Source organism: Mobula birostris, chromosome 12 (genome assembly GCF_030028105.1).
Source record: "Mobula birostris isolate sMobBir1 chromosome 12, sMobBir1.hap1, whole genome shotgun sequence".
NCBI lineage: Eukaryota > Metazoa > Chordata > Chondrichthyes > Myliobatiformes > Myliobatidae > Mobula > Mobula birostris.
Window position 1 is genome coordinate 96,679,587 of NC_092381.1, and position 22,076 is coordinate 96,701,662.

The 22,076-nt window shown below is 43.7% G+C and overlaps 1 protein-coding gene across 1 annotated transcript in view; it reads left to right on the forward strand.

The window, feature by feature from the left end:
• The window catches only part of LOC140206242 (LIM homeobox transcription factor 1-alpha-like), a 335,794-nt gene extending 317,157 nt beyond the window's left edge, over positions 1–18,637 (forward strand). Inside the window, exons 8-11 of the mRNA XM_072274561.1 lie at positions 5,908–5,985; positions 12,359–12,428; positions 15,518–15,685; positions 18,480–18,637. Of these exons, the coding sequence (XP_072130662.1) occupies positions 5,908–5,985; positions 12,359–12,428; positions 15,518–15,685; positions 18,480–18,637 (474 nt within the window). The remainder of the gene's footprint in view (positions 1–5,907; positions 5,986–12,358; positions 12,429–15,517; positions 15,686–18,479) is intronic.
• The last annotated feature ends 3,439 nt before the right edge of the window (positions 18,638–22,076 follow it).

The following is a 22,076-nucleotide window of genomic DNA, read 5'->3' on the forward strand; positions in this document are numbered from 1 at the left end:
TACCTACACTCAGACCATAGTCCTCCACACTCCTACCATACATGTGCCTATCCAAACTTCTCTTAAATGTTGAAATGGAGCTTGCATGCAGCACTTGCGATGGCAGTTTGTTCACACTCTCTTGACCCTCTGAGTGAAGAAGTTTCCTATCATGTTTCTCTTAAAATTTTCACCTTATTCCCTTAACCCATGGCCTCTAGTAGTAGTCCCACACAGCCTCAGTGGAAAAAGCCTGCTTGCATTTACCCTATCTTTACCCCTCATAGTTTTGCATATCTCTATCAAATCTCCCATCATTCTCCTATGTTCCAAGCAATACAGTCCTAACCTGTTCAATCATTCCTTATAACTCAGGTTCTCCAGTCCTTGTAAATTTTTTCTGTAGTCTTTCAACCTTATTTACATCCTTCCTATAGGCAGGTGACCAAAGCTGCACACAATACTCCAATGAGGCCTCACCAATGTCTTATACAACTTCAACGTAACACCCCATCACCCCATGTTCTTTGATTTATGAAAACCAATGTGCCAAAAGTTTTCTTTACAACCTTCCCTCTACCTGTGCTGCCACTTTCAATGAATTATGTACCTGAATTTGCAATAACTTTCCCCCTACTAATGTCAGGCTCACCAGCTTATAATTTCCAGGTTTATTTTTAGAGCCTTTCTTAAACGGCAGAACAACATTAGCTATCCTCCAGTCTTCTAGTACCTCAACTGTCGCTAAGGATGATTTAAATATCTCTGCAAGGATCCTTATGATTTCTGCACTTGTCTCCCACAGGGCCCAAGGGAACACCTTGTCAGCCACTGGGGATTTATCCACCTTAATTGCCTCAAGACAGTAAACACCTCCTCCTCTGTAATCTGTGTAGAGCCTATGACCTCACTGCTGCTTTTCCTCATTCTATAGACTCTGTATCCATCTCCTGAGTAAGTACAGAGGCAAACAATCTAATTACTATCTCACTCTTTGGGTCCACGCATAGATTAACATTCTGATCTTGCAGAGGACCGATTTTGTCCCTTGCAATTCTTTTGCTCTTAACATATCTGTAGAAGCCCTTCCGATTCTCCTTCACTTTGTCAGCAAGGGCAACCTCATGCCTTCTTTTAACTCTCCTGATCTTTTTTCTTGTGTTTGCTTGCACTTTTTATACTCCAAAAATACCCAATTTGTTCCGACCTGCCATGCACCCTTTATTTCTTAACCAGGGCCTCAATATCTCTTGAAGACCAAGGTTTCCCACACCTGTTATCTTTACCTTTTATTCTGACAGGCGCATACAGGCTTTGAACTCTGAAATTTTCACTTTTGAAGGTCTCCCACTTACCAAGTATACCTTTGCCAGAAAACAGCCTGACCCAAGCCACACTTGCCAGATCCTGTCTGATGCCATCAAAATCAGACTTAATATCCCTGGCATATGATGCTAAATTTGTTGTTTTGTGGTAGTAGTACATTGTAATACATAATAAAAATAAAAATTACAACAAGAATTATATATAAAAATTAAATTTCATAAGTAGTGCAAAAAGACAAGGAAAAATTACTGAAGTAGTGTTCATAGGTTCGTTGTCCATTCAGAAATCTGATGGCAGAGAGGAAAAAGCAGTTCCTGAAATGTTGAGTCTGTGTCCTCAGGCTCCTGTACCTTCTCCTTGATGGTAGCAATGAGAAGAGGGCATGTCCTGGGTGATGGGGTCTTTAATGATGGATGCTGCCTTTTTGGCATCGCCTTTTGAAGTTGTCCTAGATGCTTGATAGGCTAGTGTCCATGATGGTCCTGTCTCAGTTTCCAACTTCCTGCAGCTTTTTCCAGTCCTGTGCAGTGACCGCTACAAACCAGACTGTGATGCAACCAGTTAGAATGCTCCCAACAGCACATCTGTAGAAATTTGTGAGAGTCTTTGCTGACATCCTAAGTACCCGCAAACTCCTAAGGAAATATAGCCTTATCATGCCTTCTTTATAATTGCATCAATATGTTAGATCCTCAGAGATGTTGACACCCAGGACCTTGAAACTGCTCACACTTTCCACTTTTGATCCCTCAATGAGGATTGGTGTGTGTTTCCTTGACTTCACCTTCCTGAAGCCCACAGTCAATTCCTTGGTCTACTGACATTGAGTGCAAGGCTGTTGCTACGACATCATACAACTGATCTATCTCACTCCTGTATACTCCTATCACCATCTGAAATTCTGCTAACAATAGTTGTGTTTTCAGCAAATTTAAAGATGGTGTTTGAGCTGTACCTAGCCACACAGTTGTGGATGTAGAGAGAGTAGAGCAGTGAGCTAAGCATGCATTCTTGAAGTACACCAGTGTTGATTGTTAGTGAGGAGAAGACATTATCTTCAATCTACACAGACTGTGGTCTTCTGAAGAGGAAGTTAAGAATCCAGTTTCGGAGAGAGGTACAGAGGCCCAGGTTTGAATCTTGTTGCTTAGAACTAAAAGGAGGCAGCAATCGAGGAACAGTGGTTGCAGAGGGATCTGGAAGATTGTGTTCAGGAGGAAGATGCCACACTGCCCAGTGCTTGACCCTGTGTTTTCTGGAGAACCCATTGTTATTTGAAACCTTATAGAGAGGGCGTTATGATAGACCCATACGTTTAATAGGGGATACTGGTTACTTTTTGATGAAGAAAAGATTAAGTCCTAAGAAACATGTTACCGATATTGGGGGAGTCCAGGACCAGAGGCCACAGTTTAAGAATAAAGGGTAGACCATTTAGAACGGAGTTGAGGAAAAATTTTTTCACACAGAGAATTGTGGATCTGTGGAATGCTCTGCCTAAGAAGGCAGTGGAGGCCAATTCTCTGGATTCTTTCAAGAAAGAGTTAGATAGAGCTCTTAAAGATAGTGGAGTCAAGGGATATGGGGAGAAGGCAGGAACAGGGTACTGATTGTGGATGATCAGCCATGATCAGTGAATGGTGGTGCTGGCTTGAAGGGCCGAATGGCCTACTCCTGCACCTATTGTCTATTGTCTAATACAGTATATAGAACTTTGAACAGTACAGCTCAGGAACAGGCCCTTCAGCCCAACATTACTGCGTAGAGCTCTGTGTCAAATTGTCTGCACACATTCTATATCCCTCTATCTCCTGTCTGTTCATGCATTTGTGTACATGCGTCTTATGTGTTGTAATGGAACCTGCATCCACCACCTCCATTGTCAGCACTTTCCAGGTCCTGTAACTCTGATAAAACAATATCTTGCCTCACACATGTTATTTAAACTTCACCCTCTCATCTTAAGCTTATGTCCTCTACAATTTGACATTTTGAACCTACAGAAAAGATTCCATCATTCTTATCTATGCCTTTAATCGTTTTATACTTCGATCAGGTCTTCTGTTAGCCTCCATTGCTCTAAAGAAAACAACTGAAGTTTGTCCAACTCCTGCTTAGTGATGAGTACCCTCTTATCCAGGCAGCATCATGATGATTCTCTCCAAAGCCTCCACCATGATGATTCTCTCCAAAGCCTCCACATCCGTCTTGTAATGGGCCAAAGAGAACTCCAAATGTTGATTAACCAGAGGTTTTTTTAACTAAATATAGAGGTTTATGTAATTATGCAGGGCATCGGTATAATGGCGAATCGCAGTTCGGCAGGGTAGTGGAGTCTCAGACTAGGGGTTTAAGGGGAGAGGGAAATGAACTAAGGAGGATCTGAGGGGTACGTTTTTCACACAGAGCACGCTGCGTATATGAAATGAATTGCCACTGGAAATGCTAGAAACAGATACAATAATAATGTTTAAAAGACACTTAGCCAGGTACATAGGCAGGAAGGGCCAAACACAGATAATAGGACAAGCTTAGACAGGCACCTTGGTCGGCATGCACGTGTTGGGCCAAAGAGCCTATTTCCATGCTCTTTGACTCTATGAGTCTATGAATCTTCAAATCAAAAGTAAACCACATTTGTTTTTAATAAGCTGAAACATACAAATCATTCATGCAAAGGCTATTGATTCCATATGCAGGAGTGCAGGTGCTCAGGAGGATTTTTTAAAATCCCATTTTTACTTCTCAGACTCCTTCCCATCAACAGCTCAGAAAGACTGTTAAATGTTACTGGTTTTATGGACCTGAGTTTGAAAGACAGTGTTAAACAAGTACAGGATGGATGTGGAGACTTTGCTGCTTGGATTACAGGGTATCTGCTCTAAGCAGAGGTTGGGCAAACTTGGGTTGTTTTCTTTGGAGCAATGGAGGCTGTGGGAGGACTTGATAGAAACATATAAAAAATATATAATGCAGCTTAGGACATTGGTGATTGGAGTTCAATTCCAGTGTCCTCTGTAAGAAAGTTTGTACATTCTTTGCCTATGTGCTCCAGTTTCCTCCCACAGTCCAAAGACCAAATTAGTAGGTTAATTGGTCATTGTAAATAGGTGGGTTGCTGGGCAGTGTGGCTGGTTGGGTCGGAAAGGCCTGTTCTACTCCACATCTCTAAATGAAATGAATTGAAAATGAGTGCAGGTGCTCAAGAGGTTTTTTAAAAAAAAAATCCCAATTTTAGTTCACAGAGTCCTTCCCTTGAACAGATCAGAAAGACTCTTAAACGTTACTGGACCTGGATTTAAAGACAGTTTCCAAATGCATTCTCCAACCCTTGTAAAGTGATAAATTATTTTAAATAAATGCCTTTCTTTGTTGGAAGTTTTGTTAAGTGAATGTTTCTCATCTAAGGGAGAGCTGTAGCAACAGGAGTTGAAGCTGTGGTTAAAAAGACTCGCAAGCGAGCCATGTGGTTAGTGCGAGAAAGGCAGAAGAAGGCTGGTGAATGATCAGGTGAGCAGGGAGGTGACAAGTGGAACTTAGGCTGAAGATCTATGAGCTGGTGCATATGAGCAGGGTGAGGAATCCAGCAATAATGGTGGAATGTGGGGAGTGTAGAGGAACAGGGGGAATCCAGGAGTGCACCTTCCACTGATCCCTGAATGCTGGAAGATCTCTCTGTGTCAGGCAGCACCTGCAAAGGGAAGTGTTTCAGGTTGAGACTGCCATCTGGATAAATGAAATAATTTGCCAAAAAGATTCAGGGGGATACAGATCAGCCGCAGGTATAGGAGGAGAAATGCAGCCGGAGTTTAATCTACGTGAGTGTGAGGCATTGCACATTGGAAGATCGAATGTAAAAGGAAAGCACAGAGTTAATGACAGGACTTGTAATAGTATCGATAAATCTTGCAGTCCAACTCCAATAGCAGCTGCACAGGTTGATAGGGGATAAGGAAGGTGTATGGCACACTGGCCTTTATTAGTTGAGGCATTGAGTTCAAGAGTCAGGAGATTGTGTTGCATCTTTATAAAACCCTGGTTAGGCTCTATCTGGAGTTTTGCATTCAGTTCCAGTTGCCCCATTATAGCAAAAATGGGAAAAGTTTGGTGAGGTTAGAAAGGGTTTATCTGGATGCTGCCTGGATTGGAGAGTATGAGGTATACAGACCAGTTGAACAAACTAGGGTCAGGAGGGGACACCTGATAGAATTTTATGAAGTTAGACGGGGCGTAGATAGAGTGGACAGCAGGGTTGAAATATCTTATATGAGATGATGTGCATTTAAAGTGAGGGGGGAAAGTTAAAGGGGATGTGGAGGGGGGCAGATTTATTTTTTTACACAGAGATACGTTCCTGCGATATGTTGCCTGTGGTGGTAGTGAAGGCAGTTATAATAGAGATTTTGGGCACATAAAAATGCAAAGAATGAAGGACTGTGTGCAGGAAGAAGAGATAAGTTTGATCAGGTGTCATTAGCTAATTAGTTCGGCACAACATTGTGGGCCGAAGGCCCTGTTAATGTGCAGTACTGTTCTATGTTTTATGAATTGCTATGATCCTCACCCTGTGGTTCTATAATTACCTCCTGCTTTCCTTCTAAGGTCAGGGAGACGCTGGCAGCAGAGACAGGCTTGAGCGTCCGAGTCGTACAGGTGTGGTTCCAAAATCAGCGAGCAAAGGTAAGATGTTGATTGTGAGGTTAGCAAGCTCATGTTCAAACTCTTTGAGAGTTTGAGGTTAATTACCCTGGGTGCTCTTAAAATTTAATAAAAACATCATGGGCATCTTCCTTTTCTTTATACACTTTAGTCAGCGGTTCAAAAATATCAGAGCTGGATGCAAGCTGGTGAAAGGATATAGGCGGCTCAATATACCACCTAACCCCAAAAAAATTGCAAAAAAACGTTTTGTGATCGTTTATTATACTATTTGATGTGAAGAATAACATATCAAAAGTTGGATAATTTTGACACACGGGAAAGCCTCCAAAAATGGCATCAAAAAACAAGATGGCTGCCAGCAGAACAACGTCAAAAATCTGACTGATAACCATCAAATTGCAAGTTTTTTAAACCTGATGTTTTAATGAATGCTCTTTTCACCAATGTTTTTCAAATAACAGCAGTTCCTGGAATGAAAGTTGCATTTGTACTGATGTCATGATGTCATCAATGACGTAATCAAGGGACAACTCTGGTATTAAGTACTGACGTCATGACACATAATATGCGACCTTATGGCTTCTCAGATGCAGTCTTGTTCATCATCCTCTTCTATCACTGGCTCATTTATCATATTGTCACAGTTGCCATCTTGGCAATGCCCACATGCACTGGTGCATTCCAGCCCATGCTTTCTGCAGGTACGCTTTAACATATTGCACCCTCCCGAACAGTTGCAGTGAACCATCTGAATAAGTACCTCTGGAGTAGGCCTTTTATCTGTCATCACTGGAATGAGTTTTTCTCCTTCTACCCTCCATCCCCACTTAGATGGCTCCATTTCATCACTACAGCCCATCCACTCCATAACCTGGTAGTAAGTCCACAAGGAGTGAAATTTACAGGCTGAGGTGGTTGGTGGCAGGCGTGACGAAAGTCTTAGCTCTCGCAACTTTCTTGCAGAGCATATTGTATCTGATAGATGCCAGGGAGTTGTTCTGATTTCGATTGAACAATGCCACCATTGCTCTGCAGCCGTTGGTTTCCACAACAACCTGACTTTGCTTTGGTGAACAGAATGCTTTCAAACAGTCTCTGATTCCCTTTTCTTTCTTGTTGATTCTTTGGAACCTCGACTTCTTTCCGATCCCAAGTACTCTGGCCGTTGAGTCGTATCCGGTAAAGGCATGGAGAAACAATGGATCATTACAAGCTGCTTCTCCGAGTATCTGCTTAAGGACCTTGATATTATAGGCATTTGATTTTGCCTTGTCCGAGCGGAAATAGAGTTCAGTGCAGTTTGTTACCACTACATGGTAGAGCAAGAGTACGAGGAGATCTGTGTCTTCTCCAACGAGGGTGGTTTGAAAGCAGACATTGTGACGGCCGCTTTTGCGATCTCAACGTCGGCATCTCCTTCGGCTTGAATCACTTCGCAAACGTTCCATGATGAGCTGGATAATTACCTGCTTATTTGCCTCATTCGACAAGAAGTCCTCCTTTTTTCCAACAAATTTTGTTGCCCCTGTAATGTTCACCTTGTTTGCATTCAAATTTTTACTTCGACACTGGTGAGTGCAGTCCTTTATGCTTGGCCCAACCCCATAACCATCAGACACTACAGTGGCTCTGACATAGTGCTTGACAGTGAATGAGACGTAGTCATCTGCAATTGAACTGTAAGTGCAATCCCCCCGTCCATTTTGAGCGGTGCAGCAGTGATCCCCCATCTAGAACATAGTGATCTGTCACTGGGACTCGCTGTGTGACAGCATTGTCTGATTTGGAAGTGACACAGTTCTTTATCGCTTCTGCCAGTTGTAGCTTATCCGGCTGGCACAAGATGTTCTTTGCTTCAAACAAAGACATAGGATATAGACAGATTTCATAGTTCATCACTTCGTCTAGCCAGAGATCACCTGTCTGTGAAACAACTAGGAACCTCTGGAATAACAACGCTGGATCTATGGTATGGTCTTCAGCAACTTTGACTGCCCTGCTGGATGCTAGTGTCTTGACCTTGGAACTCCTTTTGTGCGATTTTCCCAACTATGTTATTTCCTGTTGCGGACAGGTCATGTACTGTACATTGACATCTTCATTTCCATAAACCCCTATGATTATGTTGTGCAATGATTTCTCATCTGAAAATAGTGTGAAACAGTCTAGTTTTGCTGTGATTTTTTCAAGGTCAGCCTCATCTCTACTCACTCCGGAGGTGGACAACTCCTTATGTTGTTCACCTGTTGTGTAACTATTTGCAGTCAGTTCTTGCATGGCAAGGTTGTAAGATGATGGCACAGTGGAAAGCATAGTCCAAGCTGCTGTCTGGTGCTCTAACATCCCACTTCCTCGCGTTAGGCCCCCTTGACTTTTTAGTGAGCATATTAGAGTCTGTTCTATCACAAGATCAGAGCCAAGGCCAGCCCAGTATTGGCTGCTGTGTCTGATTACATGGAACCCAGACTGGAACTTCTGATGAACCTCAGTGTTGTCATCCTCCAATGCATGCATCTTCTGAAGATAGAGACAAGCCAACTTCAGGTAATTCAGATAGCCAGCGGCCGCGAATATCAGCAAGCAAGCTGAGATGGCACTGAGATGCATCTCCCATGACCCCATTCGATCGGCTGCAACAAGTGCCCTAGCAGTCCCTACCATGGGCTGGTAGTTGACCCACAGTGTGCTGGTTTTGGAGGTCCCTGCCAGTTCATCCTCAAATATGGAGTCAAAGTCAGAGAGAACATTAGTAAGGAAACCTACATTGATTAAAACAATAAGACATTTGGATTAACAGTGACAATAACCATTAAAATACTATGAACACATCATGACGTCATGAAATAATAGTTCATAGTTCTGGCGATAAAACACACCCTGTGGGTATTCCCATTCACATTTTATTACCACAATTATGGCACTACCGTTGTTAGAAGCAGTGAAATATAGTAAAATAAGACAGGTATGGGTCCGATTCTTTTCATTGGCGGCCATTTTTTTAAACATCAGATTTTTTTACTTTGCCGTGCTCCGTTTCTGTCCAACTTTTAATATGTTGTTCAGTATGTCTGGAAGTACAAGAAATTACCATAAAACTTTTTTTTCAATTTTTTTGGGGTAGGTGTATTTTGGTGCTATATTGGCAGCATTAATAGGTTGACAAGTTGTGGATGTACCCAGCCAGAAGTGGCACCTCTGGTGGAGAGGGTGTGGTGGAGGAATTTATGGCACCTGGCTCACTGCCCTACACAATTGGCACAATTGTTGAGTTACAGTGCCTATATAAAGTATTTAACCCCCTTGGAAGTTTTCATGTTTTATTGTTTTACGGTATTGAAACACAGTGGATTTAATTTGGCTTGTTTTGACTGATCAATAGAAAAAGACTCTTTCATGTCAAAGTGAAAACAGATCTCTACAAAGTGGTCTAAATTAATTTCAAATATAAAACTCAAAATAATTGATTGCATAAGTATCCACTCCCCCCACTTAATACGATACACTAAATTATCACTGGTGCAGTCAATTGCTTTTAGAGGTCACATGATCAATTAAATGGAGATCACTGTGTGCAGTCAAGGTGTTTCAACTGATTGTAGTAAAAATACACCTGTATCTGGAAGGTCCAACTGCTGGTGTCCTGACAAAAACTACACTATGGAGACAAAAGAACACTCCAAGCAACTATGCAAAATGGTTATTGAAAAGCACAGATCGGAAGATGGATGCAAGAAAATTTCCAAGTCACTGAATATCCCTTGGAGTACGGTTAAGTCAATCAAGAAAGAAAGAATATGGCACAGCTGTAAATCTGCTTAGAACAGGCAGTCCTCAAAAACTGAGTGACCACGGGGACTAGTGAGGGAGGCGACGAAGAGACCTATGACAACGTAGGACAAGTGAGACTGCGCTCACAATAACTGTTGCCTGAGTGTTTCATCAGTTGCAGCTTTGTGGAAGAGTGACAAAGAGAAAGCCACTTTTGAAAAAAACTCACATAAAATCTCAGCTAGAGCTTGTTAAAATGCATGTGGAGACTCTGAAATCAGCTGGAAGAAGGTTCTATGCTCTGATGAAACCAAAATTGAGCTTTTTGGCCATCAGACTAAATGCTATGTTTAACATTAGCCGAACACCGCACACCATCAAAAGCACATCATCCCTACCGTGAAGCATGGTGGTGGCTGCATCATGCTGTGGAGATGCTTCACTGCAGCAGGCGCTGGAAAGCTGTGAAGGTAGAGGGTAAAATGAATGCGGTAAAGTACAGGAAAATCCTGGCGGAAAACCTGATACAGTCTGAAAGAGAACTACAACTTGGGAGAAGATTTGTTTTCCAGCAAGACAATGTTTCACAACCACGAATTTGGCAGCGCAGTAGATTCGGCAATTGTGCTTGTGAATACGTACGTATCAGTTAATTATTATTTAATTGTGATAGTATTTAACTCCATACTTGTTGTCGTAGTGCTTGTCGAGACTTGGACACAGCACAGCAACACTTTGCTGCCTGCTTGTATTCTGCCTTGCCTGAGAAATTAGACTGTCGAGTCAACTGACTCTGAAGACGAGTGGTATTTGTTTTATTCTTAGTTGTTCTTTTCAGCTGCACTGTAGGCTTCATTTTCCATTTGAGAGTTTTAGTTAATGGCTCTGTTCAGCCTAGCGTTTATTGTTTTCTTTTCCCCTTAACACTGTTCGCATTAAAATCTGTGAACTATCGACCCGCTTCAGTGTCTCTCACTCCGCACTTGGGCCATATCTGAACCTGACACAATGACCCCAAATATAAAGTCAAAGCTACACAGTTAATGTCCTGGAGTGGCCAAGTCAGAGTCCAGACCTCAGTCCAATTGGGACTTTGTGGCTGGACTTGAAAAGGGCTGTTCTCACACGATCCCAATGCAATCTGACAGAGCTTGAACTGTTTTGTAAAGAGGAATGGGAAAAAATTGTAGTGTCTAGATGTGCAAAGCTGATAGAGACCTATCCACACAGACTCAGGGCTGTAATTGCTGCTAAAGATGCATTCTCTAAATACTGACTTTAAGGGGTGAGTAATTATGCGATCAATATTTTGTGTTTAGTAATTGTAATAAATTTAGACCGATTTGTAGAACTTAGTTTTCACTTTGACACGAAAGAATATTTTCTGTTGATCTGTGTCAAAAAGCCAAATGAATCACAGTGGATTTAAATGTTGTATAACAATAAAACATGAAAACTTCCAAGTGCGGGGGTGGGAGGGAGGTGAATACTTCTTGCAGGCACTGCACAACTGGTCAACATTACACTGATTTGAATGTCCAGCAAGCACATCTACTGGCCAGATGTTTCGTCACACCGTAAAGGCCTGGCCTGCAGAGTAAATACCATAAGAAACCAGCGTTGCTACTAGGTTTCCATACAGCTTTTTCCAATGCCTCAAGTTTGAAGAACATGGGTTGGTAAAGAAGGTTCGATGAAATGGGTAAGACATACACCCAGAAATTAAGTACAAGAGTCAACATTCTCTGTGGATCCCCGGAATGGGTGGATGAAGGATGTGACCTCACCCAAGTCAAGGCAAAGTGACTCCCTCCTTCAAAAGCACACCCTCCTCCAACCAACACGCTTTATCTTACAGAACTAACCAAAACTGTAGAGAAAGAATAATCCTACGTTGAGTGATACACAGTGTGGTGCCAGTGATGGAGAAGGCTCTGTGTTGTGTTGGGTGAAGTGAGTGGACTGAGATTTTGCTGGTGATACAAGGATCCTTATCCCTGGGTATGGAATGACTTTATCCCATTGAGACACAAGAGACTGCAGATGCTGGAATCTGGAAATAAAAAACAAACCCCTGGAGGAACTCAGCAGGTCAGGCAGCAACTGTAGTCAATGTTTTGAGTGGAGATCCATCATCAGGATTAAGAGCGTAAAAAAAAGACAGCTAGTATATAGAAATGAGAAGGAGGGGTGATACAGGGCTGGCAAGGGATAGGTGGAATCAGATAGGGAGGGCAGGGGGGAGAAAAGGATTAGGCAAATGAAACTAGATGAGGGAAGGGTGGAGACAGAGGTTGGTAGGTGATAGATGGACCAGATAAGAAAGGAATGAAAGACATATGGAACTAGGTGGAGGGGTAATGAGAGAGGGATGAAATAGAAAAGAAAAGGGAGAAAGAAATTTGGGGTGGGGAAGAAAACCTGGGTGAGTGATTCCACTGAAATTTGGAAATCCAGTGTTCGTACCATTAGGCTGCTGGCTATCCAGGACGTTCTAGTTTGTATTTGATCTCACTGAGCCCAGACTGTGAGGAGGGGAGGGAGCCCACACTGTGCATGGAGGCAAGTGAGCTCAGGTTTCACTGTGATGAGTAACTGACTCTCTTGCTCCTGCCCCCTGCAGATGAAGAAGTTGGCGCGCCGACAGCAGCAACAGCAGCAAGACCAGCAGAACACGCAACGACTCAACACAGGTTAGGATAGGATGAGACTGACCATCCCATCGCTCCTGTATCACTGCCTCAGACCCAGTCACAAGCAGCCAGTCTCAGAGCCTATCCAATCCAGAAGCTACCTGCTGAGATAGTGCTGGCAGAAGAATTTCACAGGCATTGTTCTAGAGAAATCACCAGAGAGCAGGGCAGGGGTGGGCAGACGTAAGCTGGGATGGGCACAGCAGGATATTGCTGATGACAGAAAGGTAAATGTGTGAGGAATGAGACTTGTGGTGTTGAGTTGTGATCACTAAGATCTGCTCTGTTGCTGATCAGCTCATCTCCCCATCCCATCTCCTCGTTACCCAAATTCCTCGCCACCCCCTTTACTCAGAACCCTTCCTAAATGGCTTGTGACCATAGGTTCATTCTCAAATTGCTCTTCTCCAGTACTAGCACTCCATCCCAATCATCCAGTTATCGGCTCTGCTCTGAGCAGCATGCTTTCCATCTCCACTCACCCCCACCACTGTGATCACTACTGTGACCCACCACTGTAATCACCTCTCACCCCCACCACTGTAATCATCTCTCACCCCCATCACTGTGATCACCTCTCACCCCCACCATTTTAATCACCACTGTAACCTACCACTGCAATCTACCACCCCACCACCTACATCCACTACTCTGGTGAACCTGGAACAAACAATGAAGGACACGACAGGTCATGCAGTATCTGAGGGATGAAAGAAATAGTCAACATTTGGATTTGAAATTCTGCACCATGACTTGCAGACTTGAATTGTAATCCATCACAGACCTTCACACTGTAACTATTTACTCATCCGCACAATTGTAACCCACCACCCGATTTTTAATCTGCCCTTTTCTTCCACGTCTCCTGCAACTCCAGTAAGTTCCTGCCTGTGCATTCACTCTATCATGTCTCAATGCCAACTGCTGCTGAATTCTCTTCCTCCTCGCTATCTGTCTGCAAGGTCTGCTGTGACTGATTGCACCAACCTTCCCCTGGCTTTCCACCCTGTCACCTGCCTGTTTCATCCCTGTTGTAATACCATGCCATGCTCTGTAAAGAGTTGAGTGAATTTGGGGTTTGAGGGTACAATGCCCTGCTCTGTAAAGATTCGGGTGGATTTGAGGTTTGAGGTTACTCTGCCATACTCTGTAAAGAATCGGGTGGATTTGGGGTTTGAAGTTACAATGCCATGCTCTGTAAAGAGTGGGGTGAATTTGGTTTTTCAGGTGTCCGGGATTGAGATGTGTCAGGGAGAAGAATTAGGGAACAGAGGTCTGGGGTGTGGAATCTGGGAAAAGGAACTGAAAGTGCAGTGTCCATAAGTCTTTAAGACATAGGAGCAGAATTATGTCTTTCAGCCCTACGAGTCTGCTCTGCCATTCAGTCATGGCTGATTTATTTTTATTTTCAGCCCCATTCTCCTGTCTTCTCCCCTTTGATGTCCTTATTAATTAAGAACCTATCAAGCTTTGTTTTAAATATACAAAGCTTCTACAACCATCTGTGGCAATAAGTTCCATAGATTCAAGACCCTCCAGCTAAAGAAGTTCCTACTTATCTCTGTTCCAAAGGGATGTTCTTGTATTTTGAGGCAGTGCCCTCTCATCCTAGACTCTCCCACTATATGAAACATCCTCTCCACGTCTTTCTAAGCCTTTCAATATTCGGTAGTTTCAATGAGATCCCACTAATTCTTCTAAACTCCAGCGAATCCAGACTCAGAGCCTTATATGTTAAACCTTTCAATTCCAGGATCATTCTTGTAAACCTCCTCTGGTCTCTCTCCAATGTCAGCACATCTTTTCTTAGATATGGGGCCCTAAACTGCTCATAATATTTCCACATCTGGTCTGACTAATGCCTTATAAGGTCTCAGCATTACTTCCTTGCTTTTATATATTAATCTTTTCAAGATGAATGCCAGCATTGTATGTACCTTTCTTACAGACAAGGAAACTGAGAGTTGTAGGATGGTAGTGGGGTGTCAAGGTTTGACTGTTTGAGGGAGGGGAGTTCTGGTAGGGATCTTGGGGAGGTGGGTCTGAGATTGGGATTCAGGGTTGAGGGTCTCCAGGGGTCTGTTATCTGGGGTGAGCTAAGTCTTGCAGGGAGGATGTGTTGCCTGAGCTGGAAGAGAAAGTGAGATGCAAGGCTTGGTTCTGGACTGGGGTTGAATGGTGGGGCACGGGAAGTCTGTGCTTGGTTGTCTCGGTGTCACCACTTCCAGGGATGGGTAAGGGGTCATTCCTCTTTCCAGTGGCATTGATGTGGTCATGTAAGTCACAAATTCAAACATTCAGTGACTAAGTCAGAGCCGCATGAAGTGACAAGGACAAAACAACAAATGGTTGGGTACTCAGGAAGTCGGATTAATCCTGCAGCAATGCCAAATGATAAATCTTGGTGGGAAGGATGTGGAGGTGAAATCAATTACACACCAGGAAGACAATGACTGTTTTAGAGTGATCCTTATGCCACTTTTGGCTTCATAAATATATGCTTTAGTTCTGTTTTCTTTTCTTGCATTTCTCCTAGATTTTGTTAGTCTTTTTTTGATCGAATTATAAAAATATACCAGGCCGCTTGTTTTGGTCTGGGAAGCATTGTTTGCATTGGTGGGAGGTAGCAGATTTGATATTTTATCAGGAACTAAATCTTTGAAGGAAGCTAGTTCTCAGGGAAAGTTTTAGGGATGAACTAATTGGATAGCTCTTTCAGAGATATGATGGTTGGCATTCCCTGCTTCTGTGCTGTACTCTTCTATGGTTCTTTAGATAACATTGAATCTGTGTCCTCTGCTTTGTCCCTCACCCCGTGAGCAGGAAGAACTTTATCCCAATTTGAATACTTTAAACACTTGTTTAAAACTTTCCAGAAATGACTTCCATGCTATAGAGAGAAAACCCCACTATAATTTGACCCTCAAATCTGGTGCCATTGTGATCAAGCCTCTCTTGAACATCTCCAACTCCAACCTAACCAGTGAGTCAGAAATGTTTAGCATAACCTCCTTCATGTAAGTGCGGAACTGGGTGGGATTTGTTCTTCTGTGGCATTCACTTTCTTTTATCTCTTCTTTCTTGTACAGTCCCAGCGAACACCTCCTCTAACCCTGGGATGGAGACGATGATGAATCCCTACACAACCTTGCCTCCACAGCAGCTCCTGGCTATTGAACAGAATGGATATAACACTGATCCTTTTCGACAAGGCCTCACTCCTCCTCAGATGCCAGGAGACCACATGCACCCTTATGGTGACAGCGTTTTTCTCCGTTATCCATTACATAAAATGTCCCAGGAGGTCGACTGTAAAGTAGGAGTAGGGAAAGGGCAGCTGATCTTATTCCTTGCATCTTGTAATCTTGTCAAATGGGCCCCAAGTTCCCAAACTTGTGACCTTACACCAAGGAGAACCAAGGCAGCAGGCAGAGGGTGAAAACGCCTTGTTAATGAGTTGTTAATGGCTAGACTGGTTCAAACTGACAGGAAGAAGAGATTAAATCACCTACACCATCTGTAGGTGCCCCTCCAAGTCACACTATCCTGGCTTGGAAAGTTACTGCTGGCCCTTCATTGTCACTGAGTTTAACCATTGAAAGTCTCTCCCTAGCAGCACTGAGAGAACCCTCACAGAAGAACTGTGGCTGCTCAGAAAGGTGGTTTACCTACACCTTCTCAAGTGTTGATCAGGGCTGGGCAATAAATTCTGGCCTTGCAGGCAATGTTAAGTCCCAATAAAATAAAGCACAGGGCAGTGTATTCAGAGCTTTCCTCCAGAGAATGCAGTTGGCCAGAGATTGGAATCCCACAGAAGGAGGCCAAACAGCTCATCATGTCCCACAGAAGGAGGCTAATGTGCCCTTTATGCCTGTGTTGGCTGTGAGAAAGATCAATCCAATTTGTGCTCCTCTTTCTGAGGCCTGGTGCATGATCCACATAGTACAGCTGGCTGAGAGTGACTGCAGGGAGAGTGTAGCCTGTTATTGTCAAATATGAGAGCCATGGCACTGAATGATACAGAACTGTTTGTTTCGACACACTGCCAACCAAATTGAATTGACCTGAAGTGAATAGCATAGGCGATGGTTTCTAGGTGAAATTATGTGAGGCGTGAAATGAACAGGGGCACCTCATGGGCATGGAGGGCAACACCACTCATAATGCAGTGCAAGTTTCAGCCAACATCGACTCTGACTAGCACTCATAGCACTAATCAAAATCCATTCATGGAGGGTGACTTGCAGGTGAACTGGTGTTTGAAGAGCACAACTGATCTACAGCAGACCCATCCTGAAAGTTCTGTTAGAGCACGCCAGGGTCCCAAACACTGAAGGGGAGTTGCTTTGGAGTGAATGAGGGAACTATATTGTTTCCAAAGACATAACAGATGCACAAACTTCAAAGCACCAGTCCTGTGCTATCAGGGTCACCTTAAAACAGTGATTCTCAGTTGGTAGAGCCACCTCTGAACCTGGGCCAATTCTCATGGAAGGGTGAGTCTGAGATGGGAGTGAGCACAATGTACCTTGGGTGGGCGGGTGATGGTTATGCCAGTCTCCCTGCCAACACCCAAAAGAAAATAGACTGCATTAGCTCAAATACCAGTGCATTAGAGCCAGAACCAGATCAGGTTCATTATCAGTCTCATTTTGTTTTGCAGTACCAGTCCAGTGCAAAGACATATTTTACTATAAATTATAAAATAAATACATAGAGCAAAGAAAAGGAATAATGAGGTTGTGTTTATGGAAACATATGCAAAATGCTGGAGGAACTAAGCAGATCAGGCAACATTTAAATAGTCAGATAAAGTGTTCATGGGTTCATGGAGCTACCCTTTCTGATGATGAAAGAGAAGAAGCTGTCCTTTGAATGTGGGTCTTCAAACTCCTGTGTGGCCTCCCCCATGGTAGTAACAAAAATAGGCTTGTCCCAGATGATGAGGGTCCTTTGTGTTGGATGCTGTGTTTTTAAGTATTGGGTCTTCCACCAAATTCATGATCACTCCTTATCTGTGTAGGAGCGATTAGATTATATCCACTTGTCACAGAGAATTATAAAGCCATACAGCAGAGGATCGAGCCTTTTGCCCACAGTATCCATGTCAATCTCTTTGCCCGTCTACACTAATCCCATCTGCACACATTAGCACCATATCCTTCTGCACTTTGACTATTCAAGTGCCTGTCCCAACACCCCTTAAACGTAGTGACTATATCACCGTTTACTACAAGTGATGGTAGTAAGAGCACAAAGGAAAGTATGACATGTCATTCATTCCAGTGTCCCCACAGCATAATAGAGGGAGTTCTCACTGCTGGCATTGATCAAAGGTTTAGACAGGCACGTGTGAGTGGTCTCTTGTGACAAAGGAATTCTCCCTGGAACTGGCTGATATTTATTTCCCTACCAAGACCAACTAGTTACCTCAGTCACTACATTTACCTTTGTAACAGTGACTTTGTTCACTGAGATAATCGGTTGTGCTACACTTTGGACATCCTGAGAAGGACACACCAACTGGGACTTAGGATAGTTGCCTCCGGATCAGGAGGCCTTAGGTTGAGATGGTCCAAGTTGTAAAATAAGAAAACCACATCTAGACCTATATTATACTATTATATTATTAAATGTGCTATTTATTGGATGAAGCTTTAATTGTTTCTTCTGAAGCAGAAAAATATCTCACTGCACTCCGTTGGAGAGGAGCAGAGGAGGTTTCTTCAGAACCCTGGCCAATGGTTATCCCTCAGCCAACCCCACTGATCTGCTCCCTACCTCAGGACTGTTGGAAGTCCATTGCTGGGCCTATATCACCTGCTGCCCTTTCACCTTTAGAATTCTAACTGGGCTTCCAAGAGACTTCAGAGATCTTTGGTTCGAGAAGGTTTGGGGCAAGAGTGTAGATTATCTCTCTGTTGTGAATGGGTTGTGGACAGAGGGTGGTGACTGGCCAAGTGGCCTTGTCTGATTGTTGGCTGTCCAGATCTGCTGAGGCCCAGAGACAGATGGGGCTGATGTGTTTATTTCCTTTTCTTCCCTCTGCAGGCAGTGAAACCCTGTTCCATGACATGGATAGCGACACTTCACTCAACAGTTTAGGAGACTGTCTTCTAGCAACCACCGAGGCAAACTCCATGCAGGCTAGGATAGGAAACCCTATAGACCGCCTGTACTCCATGCAAAACTCCTATTTCACCTCCTGAAGTTGGCCGTGTTGGGAGTGGAGTGAGCAGCCTCAGGCACACTCATTCAGACTAATGCTATTCACAACTCTCCCTAAAACTACTTAAGGTAATGGATAAAGCCAGGAGCTTGCCACCAACTGGCTGAGGTACTTGTTTAACTCCCCTCCGCCAACCCCCCACTTCTTATAGCGCCAGCCATGGGGCGGGGGGAGGTTGATTTGTTTCGACTCTGCCTGTGTGACACTTTGAGCTACTGATGTGTTGGATATTCCAAATACAAGACCTTCAGGGCTTTGGTGTCCCGTCAAGACAAGCCTGCAGTTCAGTAGTCATGTGAACCTTCTCTTTTCCTCCTCATCCCTCTGGCCAGGAATGTCTTGAAGACCTGAATTGCAGAAATCCAGTTATTTATGGAATTAAAGATTCAGACTTGGTCAGTGCAGCTGCAGAAATTCCAGTGACTCGCACAGAAGACTCACTCCTTACCCCACTTGCCACTCCCCTCCTCAACACCCGTCCAATCCTCACACGCCATCCTCCAAGTGCACCAGAAACTGATCTTTCTGTGGACTTTAACACTGGACAGAAGAAGGTGCGAGGTTGATTTAAGGCCTACAACCAGAGGGGAGTGAAAGTGATGGGGAGAAAGAGACTCCATCCAAGAAAAGGCTGCATCAAGCAAGATACAGGACCAGGCCTGGATAATACAAAATAGAACTTTGTTAGCACAAGTTGAAAGTTATGATTTTACAAAGGTGACTTTAATTCTACAGCTTTTACTATTTAATTATGCACTCAGTGCACTTAAGTTATGAAATTGATATTAATTTTTTGTTTGTAAAAATCATTTGAAGAAAGATTCTAATTTTGAGGTTTTTTTTGGGGGGGCCACGTTTGGTAAGGATTAGCCAAAACTGTCTGAACAGTTGTCAGGTGGAAAGTTCACCCCCTCCCCTTCCCACCCAAGAAGAATTGCATTGTAAATATCAACAGTTTGAGGATGTGTGTTTTTTTTTGGAAGTGCTGATTACTTGACTGTGAAAAAGGCTGTGATAATGTATGAACTGAAGATCCCTTCCCTCTGCCCCATTTCTCCTTCTCTGCCCCTGCTCCTGTGGACACTATCTGTGGTATCAAGTTGGATTTTGCTATGATGCACAGTAAGGCCAAAAGTTTCATCATCGTATGCTGTGTATATGTTCCTAAAGTAGGCTCTGAATATGCAGTATATTGTGCACCATTTATGGAGATGGTGTTAATGCCTGAATAAGCAGGGCCCAGTAATGCAACAAGTTAAAAGAACCCTCCATCACCCATGGTTGCAGGTCAGAGTCTGATTGCTGAATTACACAGTCACGCTAGTAGGGAGGAAAGCGGGTGAAGGATATACTGCAGGTCCCACCCTCGCCCTAAGACCATGCAATTTCTGGAGGAAAAGGGGTGAAGTATATACTGCACCTTAAGACCAGTGCAAGTTCTGGATTCTTAAGTACATTGGAAGAAGTAGTCCCAAGGGTTTGCTCTAATGAGGCATGAAGCATGTGCTGACCAGATGCTTGCTGAAGCGGCCGTTTGCTTTGGACCAATATGCACAGATAGGGTGTGTAGAGCTTGTGGAAGATCTGGACAGTACTCCCGTGACTGCTGGGAAGAACAAGACTGTTGTGGGAGCAGGAAAATAGCCCTCATATGAGGGGGTGGGGGGCAGTCTCTGGAACCATCAACTTGGATGTGAAGCAACGTGGATGGTGGAGACAGGGAGGAAAATTATCCCAGGAGATGGCAGGGTCTTGTTCTGAAGATCTGAATGTCAGATCCTAAGGGAAAAGGGAACATCAAGAGGACTTCAAGATTCCCACCTGCTGAAGTCTTCCTCCTAACCCTTCCCTTTGATCAGTGACCAGCCCTTCCCACTTCCCCATCTCCTTCCCTCTTCTCTTCAACACCACCCCGGCTCATCTGTTGTCTTCTTTTCTTCCTTTCCCACCTCTTCAACTCTTCCACTTCCTCAACCCGCTTCCACCTCAATTGCTCCCATCTTACCTCCTCCCATCCAAGCCCTCTCCTCCCCAACCAATTTCATAGCTTCCCACCTCTCCTCTACACCCAAAGCTTCTCCTCTCCAATCAGTTCCTCCCCAACCCGTCCTTTCCTCAACACCACCCCACTTGTCCGACAACCCTTCTCCACCCAGACACATCCCCTTGCACCTCACCTTTCCCCTCCCCAGCTCACTATTCTCACCCATCTACAACCCCTACCCTCCCACCTTTGTAACCCAGTCCACCCGTCCACCCCCATACACAAGGCAGGGTATGGACGCAGTGATCAGCTCCATACAGATTGACCATTCAGCTCCCCATGAGCTTTCCTTGGTCCATTTGCTGCCTTTGTAGCGCAGGAGTGGGGGATGGATAGACTACCTGGATGTTCCCTAGGCAGCCAACCCCATAAAAGGGCATTTCATGTTGAAGGGAGGACCTATTGCAGCTCAAGAAAACAGACATATTAGTATGTCTGAGATAATGAAAATTACTGCACAGCCCACAGTTCATCTCACTTTGTGAACCCCAATCACTGTTCAGTAGCCCACTGTTTTAGTAATTGTTGATGTTCACGTGACACTGTGTCCTTGATAAACTTTTTAAATGTGAAGAGAAACATCTCCCCCTTTCCCCACCTGTGTATCCTGACATCTCTCAGTGTTCTAGTGACAGGGAATCCCGAGGCTTGTGGAAAGTTCTAGAAACCAAGGGAGCTTTCTTGGCAACATATTTAATGTAAGACTGTTATGTACCAGTGGCTTGTAGAAAGAATATCTTCTGTACACCATAAAGAAATGTCAACCAATCCGAGGATGTGTGTCCATTTTCTGTCATAATGAGGCATCATACTCTGCGATGATGTCCTTTGTAACACAGTTCAATACAAGAGCTGAGTGATCTGTGGTAACTCTGTCTAAGATTATGAAAGGCATAACTAGGGTAGATAGTCATAATCGCCACGTTTAAGAGGCATTTAAATACGTAAGATAGAGAAAGAGGTCAGTATAGATGTAGTGAGAATGATGCTCGAAAGGAGTGAAGCAGTGAGGGAACTTAATGCCCACTGACCAGGATATCCAGAGGTTTTATTACACAGTGACTGATTGAGGTGTTGGAGTCCGATAGAATTGGGACAGCAGTTACATGTGAAGCCCTGAAAATGGGAATTAATTTTCTTTAACAAAGTCTTTATTGGTTGTTGAACATTACAATTGTATGTAAGGAGATGTGTGGAAGACCAGTGAGGCAGATCTACGCAATAAGTGCAAGAACCAGTGCAAAGGTAATGCCCTGTTCATGGCTTATAGACAGTATGCTACATGAAGGAGGTGAGTCATTCTGTGAACTACAGCTCTGTAGAATAGGTGGCCTTACAGTGGAATTGGATCCCATGGAGTTGGCAAAGCAAGGAA